General features: G+C 28.9%; 1 protein-coding gene across 1 annotated transcript; it reads left to right on the top strand.

The window, feature by feature from the left end:
- The first annotated feature begins 3,382 nt into the window (after positions 1–3,382).
- On the top strand, positions 3,383–10,837 carry LOC129966172 (U9-ctenitoxin-Pr1a-like). The gene is made up of 5 exons (XM_056080573.1): positions 3,383–3,519; positions 6,354–6,465; positions 7,994–8,070; positions 8,772–8,829; positions 10,773–10,837. Exons 1-4 carry the CDS (start codon positions 3,481–3,483, stop codon positions 8,799–8,801), a joined length of 258 nt encoding a protein of 85 aa, XP_055936548.1. The 5' UTR covers positions 3,383–3,480; the 3' UTR covers positions 8,802–8,829; positions 10,773–10,837.
- Positions 10,838–11,403: the final 566 nt, after the last annotated feature.

The following is an 11,403-nucleotide window of genomic DNA, read 5'->3' as shown; positions in this document are numbered from 1 at the left end:
GTGAGTCGAAGTGAGCAGTGGATTGTACTTATGCTTAAACTTCTTTATTTACACTGTATATACTCCTTTTACGGTGAGCAGTTCATATAATGCATGGCTGATTGCGGTATTATATTGCGGTTGGCTTTGTTAAGCCTTACAAACTGAAATTGTTTACAGCTTCTGCAGGAGCTGGGGAGCCGATGCGAGTCAACGTTCTAACCCCCAATGAACCCCTGAAAGACTCCACCGGAAGGTCGGTAAAGGGGTTGCCGTCATTTTAAGATTGCCAAGTTTGGTATTAAGCTACATTCGCGTGACATATCGCCCGACCATGCAATATCTCTCAAAGGTACAAAGACGTTGCATACAGTACACATAGAAATACAATTAATCTTAAATTGAAAGTTAAATTAACTAATGCCAAATTCAATATGAAAGAATATATACATAAAGTTGAAATACACATTAAAATACAACGAAGATACTAAATACTACAGAATAACAAAATTCAAACTACTAGATGTATAAGTATGCAAAACACAATAGAACATTTAGGTTTCAATTGGTAATATCGCTAATTTTGCAATTGGACGTTTAAAAGTGCCTTTGGCTGTTTTAACAAGGCACACTCGAATAATATTATCTTTACCATAAAAAACCTCGACAACATGTCCTAACAACCAAGAATTAAGAGGGACATTGTCGTCTTAGACTACTACCATGGTACCGACACTAATATTGCCCTTTTGAAAGTACCATTTTGACTTTTGCTGTAAATGATTAAGGTAATCTCTATGTCATCTAAACCAAATATATTGGGTTATTTTAGTTACCCTCTGCCAACGTTTCAAGGCATTATCAGAAAAATCTGTTAAATTTGGTTCAACAATTGCGGAAATAGGTCTACGAACTAAAAAATATGCTGGGGTTAAAGCCTGCAAGTCATTTGGATCAGAGGAAAGCGATGTTAATGGTCGAGAATTAAAAATTCCTTCTACAGTTAGGAATTCTTCATAAGTTAATTTTAGGTTGCCTACAGCTCTTAAAAAATGAAATTTAAAGAACTTAACTCCTCCTTCTCAAATTCCACCGAAGTGAGCCGATAAGGGGGGGAATGAAATTCCAATTAATTTTTTCTGAGCTTAGATAATCTGCCAACACATTATCTGGGTTACTAACTATCTTGTATAGTCTTTTCAACTCATTACGGGCACCTACAAAATTACGACCATTGTCTGTAAAAATATGAGAAAATTATCCTCTTCGTGACATAAGTCTTTTTAGAGCCGCTATGAAAGAATCTGATGTTAATTCTGAAACAATTTCAAAATGTATTTTTCTCGTTACAAAACATACAAAAATTGAGATATAAATTTTTTGAAGAGGTCCTTTTCTTTAAAACTTATTTTTAATAAAAAACGGACCACAGAAATCTACTTCAGTAATACTGAATGGTAACGGATTACAACGTTCTGGGGGTAAATCACCCATTTTTTGAATAGACAGATGAGGATTATAGCGGAAACAAGCAATACAGTTATGAACAATACTGCGAGCTATATCTCTGCTCCCAATGATTTTTTTCCTGCTTCAATTAAAAATAAAGTCTTTTATTTAATGTCCGATCGATTGACAGTATAATAAAATATAAGCATGACACATAGTACATACACACATGCATTTGCAAAAGCGTATGAAAATCAATTATGGAAATGGCAGGTTGAGTTCATTCAGAGAGAAATGGAATTTTTGTTAAGAGATATAAGCATATAAGTAATTTATCCTGAAAAAATAATTTACTATCAATATTTCAAAGTATAATAAAAATATTGTAAAATTTTCGCTATGAAGAGGAAAGGGTAAATTTTTAAGAAGAGTTCAAAGTTATTTCACTGGCATAACAAGCTTACTCAAGGATTCTGAGCACGGAAAGAAATGATTCTTCTTGGGACTCTGTTTACATACTATACCGATTCATCTCAGATTAGTCATGAAAAAAGCGCGGAGTAAGAAACGAAAAGAAGATAACATTCATTCTTGGAACATTTTGAATGTCTGTTTTGAGTAACATTGGCCAAAGGCAAATGTTCGATGCCTTTTTTGCTTCCTTTTTCAAAAGTATACATAGAATAAATTAAATAAAAATAGTTTTTAAAAACATATTTGTATTTATATTCTAAAAAAGAGAATTTTTCGCATTTGATTGTTTTCTACTTCTTGGTCTTAACACTATTTTGGGGGAATTTTGGATTACTTATCCTCTTCTGTGATTAAAAAATACATACGTTTGTTTGATACGTACACTTCTTCAATTTTTATGTTACTAAAAATTCAACTAAATAAATTCATTAAGTGAATAAAAAATTGAAAATATATTTAAATAGTATACTACCACCAAAACATGTAAATGAGCATAAATTCCAAACTCTAGCATGTCGGGTGGAAAAGGAAAATCAATTACAAATTTTAATATTAACAAAAATGAAACAAGTCAAGTTAAATAAAAAAAAAAAAATCATTGAAAAGTGGCGTGTATTCAGACTTCGCCAAAGAAGTTTGTGAAATGAGTTCTGACCAATAAACGAAACTTTCGGCACGAGGGAATAGTAGATATATTTAGTCTTTTATCAACTACTAATGGTGAATATCTTAGTGAAAAATCCAATTTCGAAAGAAAGTACTAATGAAAAAATTCATAAGTCCGTCCATTTTTAAGAATTGCTTTTCATTTCTGATATAACTGGATGTATAAAGTTGTGTATCATTTTTATATCTTGAAAATTGCTTTCTTATTTTAATAGAAGGAATTTTTCTTTTACTAAATCAAAGAAATTTTTGTTGAATAATCATCTGTGCTATTATGTTAATTGCGAAATTTATTCGGTAGTGTGTATAAAACTTCAATTATAAATGAATTTAATTTATAATATTATAATTTTAGTGAACTTATAAGAGATCCTGCTTTCAATCTGTAAAATAAATTCGTAGGTGTGAAAACAGGAAATTAGAGAAAATGAATTGTATAGTGAAATAAGATGGCCTAAAACTTCTAAAACAGTCAGAGATATATGTTTATCAAAATCTGAAGTTTGACATTATGGAAACTATTAAGAATAAGTAACATAATTAATATTAAAAAGCAGAAATTATTTAATTGAATAAATTAATCGCATTAATTACTAAACTTTTAACAACCATTAACCATGGCAAACAAGCTGGTTTCTAAAGAAAAAGAATAAAAAGTGTCATTAGAAATGTTCATTTGTAACTTCCCAAGCAAGATTATAATATCAAATCTTAAAAAATGCCGAATTTGAATTGCAAAGCCACAGATAACAGCTAATCTTATCAGCACTTTTGTGATTGATAATTAGTAAACATCTGTTGACTTCTGAGTCCCACCTGTTACAATTTTCTTAACCAAATCGATAAATAAATCGAGAAGATCCTAATTAGTTCAGATCTCTTTTTCAAATAGAATAAAGAGGGTGATAGAAAATGAGGACCATATTTGCGCTTTTCCTTTTAGCCTGTGCAGTAAGTAATTATTAAAATAGTTTTAAAATAAGCAAATATTTAAAGAGAAATTGTAAAATTAAGATATTTATTCTATCTAAAATTACAAGCTCATCTGAAAGTTTTTCCTGTTGGTACTTTTGACAAGTTTTCTGACAAATTATGTAAAAATTCCAAATGAAATTAATTAAACAAGATAATTAACAAATCTATTAAAACTAAAGGCATTTAAATTTAAAAAAAAATCATTGCGACTAACATTATTTATTGTAATAAAAAATAAATAGTTATAATTCTTATTTATTTTAATATTTTGTTTTTATATTAAATAAATTAGAAGTTAGAAAATTGAAAAAACAAATAAACTATTAACACTTCTAAAAACTATTAAGGAAAATATAAAACAAGATTTAAGTATTTATATTTAATAGTAAAATAAGTATTCTTGACACGTTCGAGAATGTGAATTGCATAATTCAAGTTCAATTTAACGAAAAATTATACAAATGTTCTAACATTCAAATTTAAAAGTTACCTAATCATGTATTCTATTCTAGATGATCTTGATTTTTTTTGAAATTATTATGCACTTTAAAGAATTATCAAACTGATTCTTCTTATTATAAAATTTTTATTTTGTTGCATCTTTATGTTGTCTTCAAACATGTTGGCTGCATATATGAGCAGCAATGGTTCGGTACGGAATGGATTGCTGCTTTGATCGACGAGGGTAATTTTACTCTTTTCACATGAAACCGAATTAACATTATTGAATTTAAGATTTTATAAAAATGCCATATTATCTACTTTTCAAAAAAAAAATATTACATTATTAGATAATATAAAATAATAATCAAAAATATATTGTATGAATACATATTTTTTTCAAAATATACACAACTTTGTAAAAGTGTGAAAACATAATTGACCGTGAATTTAAAGTTTTAAATCCATGCAATAGATCGAAAATTTTCCAAAAGAAAATCTTTGAAACAATGCTTTGCATTTTCTAAACAGTCTGAATCAAATTCCTACAACATAAGAACACCCAATATTCTTTTCAAATCTCCTTTCTAAGACTCAAGGAAAGTTTAGGACCTTCTATTAGTTAAATCCATCTGGAGTGCCTGGAGTACCACTGAAAAAGTAATCGGAGTTGAGCTCCTCTATATAGAGATATTTCACTTTGTTAGTTTACTTTCAGAGATCGGCCCACATTTATGTTTGAATATCCAATAAAACATTTTGAATCTAATTCTTCAATAGAAAAAAAGTCAATTCTGAAGGACACATGAGTTCTTTTGAATCAAATTAATCAAGACCGCTGGCAGAACAAGCAAACTTCTTCTGATTCTTATTTTTCAATGATTCCAATGCTTTATCCGATTAAGTCATTGGATTAAAAAACTTTTATTGAGTTTTGAAACAAATATGTAAATTTGTTTCAGAATCTTACATTTTTTTTGTGAAATCTCCCTTTAACCATATGACATAATTGTTTTCAAGCGATAAAGTAATTTAAAATAATTTTTTCTATTACAAATGATTATATCTTCCTTCTAAATGGCAACAGAAAAAGAAAAATAATAGGAGATAAAACAAATGAATTTTAATATTTTGTTTGAATACATAATAATTTCTGGTCAGTGTCATCAGTACTGTATTACAATACTTTATCATACAAGCAACATGTAATAGGTAGTCTATTTTATTATTATGAAAGGCGTTCTCTGTGAGCATTTTCGATTCATTCACTATTGAAATTAAATCCATATATTGCAATATAAAGATTTAGATATATCCGAATACGAGACATACAAAACATACAATTGAATCTCTTCTCGAACCATGCACTTGAATCTAATCTCTTCAATTCAACATACGAATTGAAGAGATTACCGGCAAAATTTAAAATCAGGCACTCACAGAAACCCTTATAGATTTTGGCAACTAATTAAACGATAAATATTTCACATATTTCTTAGGCGTTCTATGCGCCGTCAAATATATATGTGAAATTATGAAATGCATTTCTGATTTGTTTCGAATATTAAGTGGCGAGATATTTGACATTTAACGATCGATTCAGGCTCAGGATTTTCCGTTTGTTTTACCTACATTATTTTTTATAGAATATAATTATTTTTAAATAAATGTCGTAAATCTTTTGTAGAATTTTAGTAGTACCTAGTAGTAATTTGTAGTACCTGCCTATTACGTGCACTGTCCAAGAGAAAAAAATTGCATATTCAGTTGATTTTCATATTTCATACTTTGTCTAAAGTTGTTCCGGAATTGTGCTTTTTACAGGAATTATGCTTTCCATATATTGAAGGTTATAGAGATGTAAGAAATAATTTCACCTACATATATAACATGTATTTTGTTATCAAACTCACGTCAATGTCTGAAAATATTCTTCATGTGGTCTGAAATGAATTCTTCATGTACAAGAAATGGATTATCATTGGATCTGTAAGAAAGAGTAGTTATAAAAAGCAATTATTATACAAGTAAATAACATATTTAACCCTTTTCTGTATTGGTTCAAATAATTTCATTATATCATTGCTTACAAGGAAGTTATAGCCATTTGTAATCAGAGCAATTGTTCTGAAATATCCTCTATAGAGATATTTCTGTGATAGTCGATTAAGTTCAGGTAAAAAGCATTAGTCAAAGAAAGGCCAGATATGGATAAATGGGCGCATTTTAGACAAATCTGGAATTCACATCTGTCTTACGCGTCATTGTCTTACAGCATCTTGAAATGCTATTTCATTTCTGAGCGCTTGAATTTAATCTGAATTTATAACCAGAACAACAAATATTTCAAATTAATTCTATCTATTTAGGTGTTTGTGGCTGTCACTGGTGAGTACTGCGGTTCTATTCCATCTTGTGGAGAAGGACAGTGTTGCTCAGGAGGATTCTATCACCGATATTGCAGGTCCTACTCTGATGAAGGTAAGTTTCAAAAGAAATGAGGAAATAGTGGAACCTTCAATAAATTATAGATTACATTCTGAGGATAATCACCTAAATTACGGCGAGTTATCTAAATTAACCTTAAATGATTGAGTAATGACTTTTAAATAGATCCCCAATGATTTTCGAATTTCTCATTTGTTTATAAATACGTTTACATTAGGGCAATAGCAGGAGGCAATCAATGTTCTCTGCGTCTGTGTTGTCTTAACGTAAACACATTAGTACTATCGATTATATATTGGACAACAGAAAGAAGTTCTCGGATAGAACAACGACTCCCCATTTTAAGTTCTTCATTCCTTTTCGCTCAAGCGCAAGCTTCTTTTAATAGTCATTATTACCCATTTTGGTTCCTTTTATATAGAGAAAGTGAGACCATTTTAATTTAACTTTTATTCCATGAAATACTTTTTTTTATGGACGAATATGCGTTCTCTATAGAAGGTCCTTTTTGTTGATTGCAAGTGTCGTTCGTTTCTTCGTTCTACATGGAGTTACTCTTCGGCGGCCCCTCAAGTTTCCCTCATGGCCTTCGGGTAGATCGAGGTATAACTTATATTCCATAGAATACAATATATGTTTATGGACTTCGTAATTCTAATGCACTTAAAGCTGTTGAAAGACCAAATCTTGGATTACGAGATTAAAAATTTGGTAATTCCTTATCCGAGTGGTGTTGAGATTAATGGATCAACTGCAGTCTATGATGATACAAACCGACATTTGCTTATGTGTTCCAACAAATCACAATTTCACACAAATACATCTATTATTGTGACGGAAATCATCCGATGAATGTGCGGTTTGAAAAGTTCAACGGACTCGTTCAGGGAAAATGACGTTTTACTACACAAGAAAACCCGAAACACTTTTAACAAAACATAGCCAAAGTATTTGTAAAAACATCCCTTACAGAAAGTAATAACACAACAGCAAGTCACAAGTAAAATAATGGTACAGAAGTACAGCCCTCAGCTGGAGTTTTCTCATCCATCAACACTGCAAAGAAAGAATTTACTCGACTGACTCGCTTTAGCTTTCTTTAAATTTAATAGAGGTTTCTGATGCAGAAAATGGAATTTTCTAGAAGGATTTCTGGATCTCGTGTTCTAATAGAGATTTCCTCATAATTTTTGTATTTTCCTGAAACTTTATTTTTATCCTCTAAATTGTAAATTTACCGCCAAGCTATGGAGTCACTGATTATACATGCATTCGGATAAGATATCCATAAATTATAATATCCATTAAAGATATCCATAAATCTATCTTCCTTATTGTAAGACTAACAGCAAATGAAAAAAAATGTACATATTTTTTAACATACTATTAATTTTTGTTTGATAATGCAGTTTTATTTTCTCATCATTTTTCTGCACGTATTGTATAATAGTTGCAATCAAAATTTTATTTATTCTTACACAATTTCGTCGAAATGCAGGCAGATTCCTTCATAATTTAAACATATTATTTTCTAATGAAATTCTGTAATGACCTTTTACAGGTTTACCTTGTGAACCCCCAAATGAGTATGACAGTTACAAAGTAGCATGTCCTTGCAAACCAGGCATGTTTTGCAACGTAAGTAACTACATAAATTTTTACTCCAATTTTTTTAATTAAAATGAATTCATTGATTTATTAAATGAATTCGTTGATTGATAAAGTGTAATTGATAATAAAGTGTTTTTATTAGTCGATCAAGAATATTAATTAGTAAAATTTTTCTTTAAGCAGATACCTTTATAAAATTAAATATAATATTTTATTAAATTAATTAAGAAGTCTCAGATTAAAATAATTCATACAACCCAAGAACCATGGTTTCAATTATTTGGGGAAAAAAGGATTTCGCAGAATGAAGGGTTATTAAGAAACTGAAAAAATTATTCCTAAACAGGGCGGCCAAATTTTCCCCCTCCTTGATTGGAAGAAAAAGTTCAAAGGCTTTCATTTTTGTACAGATATTTGTTAGAGATTCGAAGTATAAGTATAAATAGAAAAGTTAAATGTATCAATACTGAAGCCTAGTTAACGTCAGTTATTTGGGAAATAGCAGCCAAATATTTGAATTGAGGATGGTTTTCAGAATTCAAATATTTGATGGAATCTTTTTATCAACTTATATATTAAGATTCAATCGAAACTGCTGATGTTAATAGAAAAATTTCGTGTGTCATTTACTGATTGTATTAATAATTTTTTACAAGCTTTTAATTTATTTTAGACTATAATTGCATAAAATTTGGAAAGATTTTGAAACTATTTTTTTTACTTTATAGGCTATTTACAGATGCCAGAAAGAAGAGTAATTTTAATTTGGCCTTTATAACATGAATAGTAAGTTTTTATTCCTTTTCATAAAAACTGTTCTTAATAAAATCATTTTGATCTATATCTAAAGTAATGAAAAATATGCTTTCCACATAACAAAATATTTTAGCAATTATTATTTTTTTTAATCTTTGTAATGAATCTCTGATATATTTTATGCCATAAAATAATAATTGAAGACTTATTTTATATTTGTGCTCTTAACATAGAAATTAGAATGGATTTGAGAAACTAAAGTGACAATAGAAGTTCTATATTTACTATAGATTACCCTACATTATTTGCGGCGTTACATTTTTTTGTGGCTTAATTAACAAAAAAAATCTGGGTGTCTTGAGGTTTTACTTTCCTCAAATAATAAATAGTTCAAACATTTAGATATTAAATATATTTTTAGCCTAACTACACCTGAAGATATATGAAAGACAATGATTATACACCGAACGATGAATTATTTTTTGCACTCTATTGTTACTCTGAAGATTGAAATATGAATCCGCTGAAGGAGTAGATTTTATATCGAAAATGAGTAAAAACTGCTGTAGATATTATAACCAAGAATAAAGACAAGCATTGGAAAATACTTATGGATTGAGTGTTCATCTAACTTCGAGAGGCTCTATGAATTCACTTTTATTAACAAAATATAACTTTGGTAAACATGACAAAAGGATTTAAAAAAGAAAAATTAAAGACCCAGAAGAATACATTAAATAGTAAAATATAGGATTGAAAAATCAATCCTGATGAAAATGTTGATCATAACTTGGCCACTCTAATCCGCCACTACGACACACAATTAATGAGACTGACCCGACAGCATTGGCAGAAACTGTGGGGAGTCCTAAAGGGTCATCATCGGCCACGGTACAATCCTTCCAATAGGAAGTACGTCCCATCGTGGTTAGGTAGTATCCAACACTCACCATTTCTGTACCTATCCGGATGATGAAAATGATTATCAAAAATAGATTAAAAATGATTGAAATGTGATTAAAATGGGGGTTTTGCAACAAAGGCCGTTATTTCATAATACCAAATAAAGGCCTCACACAATATATATATATATATATAAAAAATCAGACATTGAAAAAGGATCCGAAGATACCGCTAATTAGAAATGATATCTTGAATAAAGGTTTTGAATGAAGAAAACGATTAAAGATCAAAATTAAGTTTTCCCCGGAAGTTTGATCTATCACCAAAAATATGTTTTGTTATTTTTCACTAGTGTAAATCGCAGGTGCAAAGAGCATTAGGAACGCACGAGGCTTGCGCTGTTGCCACAGAACAAAAATATCATGCAATTTGATCGATATCCTAATTTACCATTTGATGATATCCTATCGCAGGCAAGAAACATACTTTTTACGCTAATAGGAATAAAATATTTGTCAACATATTCGTCAAAAATGAAAACATTTCATGAAATTAGGTACATAAGTTTTAAAATGTACCAAAATATATTAAGGATTTATTTATCCTACAAAATATTTTTTCAAAGTTATTTTCCACAATAATTTTTATAATATACACTATAAAGAGCGTCTAACGCATATATATGAATTTTTTTGAGGAAAAAAATCTAAAATTTTATTTTTTAAAATTTTACATTGTAAGCTTAAAGATCGAATTGCTTTAGCAAGCAATTAAAATTCTGTGTGCACATGCGTGTATATACACTACAAAGAGCGTCTAATTTTCGTTAAAAGAAGACAAACGTCAATATATATAATGAGTTTTTATTTAATTTTATTTTTACTGAAATAATTTTTTTTCTTTAAATCAACATGTATATTTAAAATCTAATATTATTTTATAAAAAGTGTTATCTAAAGGATTATATAAAGTTTATATTAAGTTTTATATATACAATTATATGAAGTTTATACAATTATATAAAGTTTTAATTAAAAATAAGAACTAATTTTTTTTCGTACAATTTTCAGGCTTCTGGCAAATATTTTGAAGATCTCAAATGTAAAATTTTCCAATAAAGAAATTTCACATTTTATTTGTTTATTATTTTATTTGTATTAAAGTGGATTAGAATGCCATAAAATGATCGCAAAATATAAAGAAAAACACTAACTAAATTAAAAATTGACAAATTTGATTTGCTGAATCATTTTTTGCACACTCAGAAAATTATGATTTAATGGATAGGACGGTATGCTAAGACTCTAGAATGATATAACATTGACATCAAGACGTTTATGAAATATTCAGTAGAAGTTAGATCTTATTTATAAGGTTCATTTTCATAATCAAATCCTGGCAACTTAAACTTATGTGATCCAAAAATTTTATCTAAGATCTTAAGTACGTAAAAACTTAAGATAAAAGGCTGAAACTGTATTCAAAAGATTTTCTGTGTTTCTGAAACATTTTCAGAGTATCGTTGAATACGGAAAACAAAAAATAAATTTGCAAATAAAAAATTATTTGTAGTTACTAGAAAGTATTGAAAAAGGTATGATACAATGATTCATCATGGAATAATGCATCAATATCTATAGAAAGTCATTTTTCTCTGGTAAATATTTGAGAGAATTCAGTATTTTAAAAAAGAAGCAATGA

Source organism: Argiope bruennichi, chromosome 4 (genome assembly GCF_947563725.1).
Source record: "Argiope bruennichi chromosome 4, qqArgBrue1.1, whole genome shotgun sequence".
In the NCBI taxonomy this organism is placed as follows: domain Eukaryota; kingdom Metazoa; phylum Arthropoda; class Arachnida; order Araneae; family Araneidae; genus Argiope; species Argiope bruennichi.
Note: the sequence above shows the minus strand (reverse complement) of the source record. Positions and strands in the feature narration are given on the sequence as shown.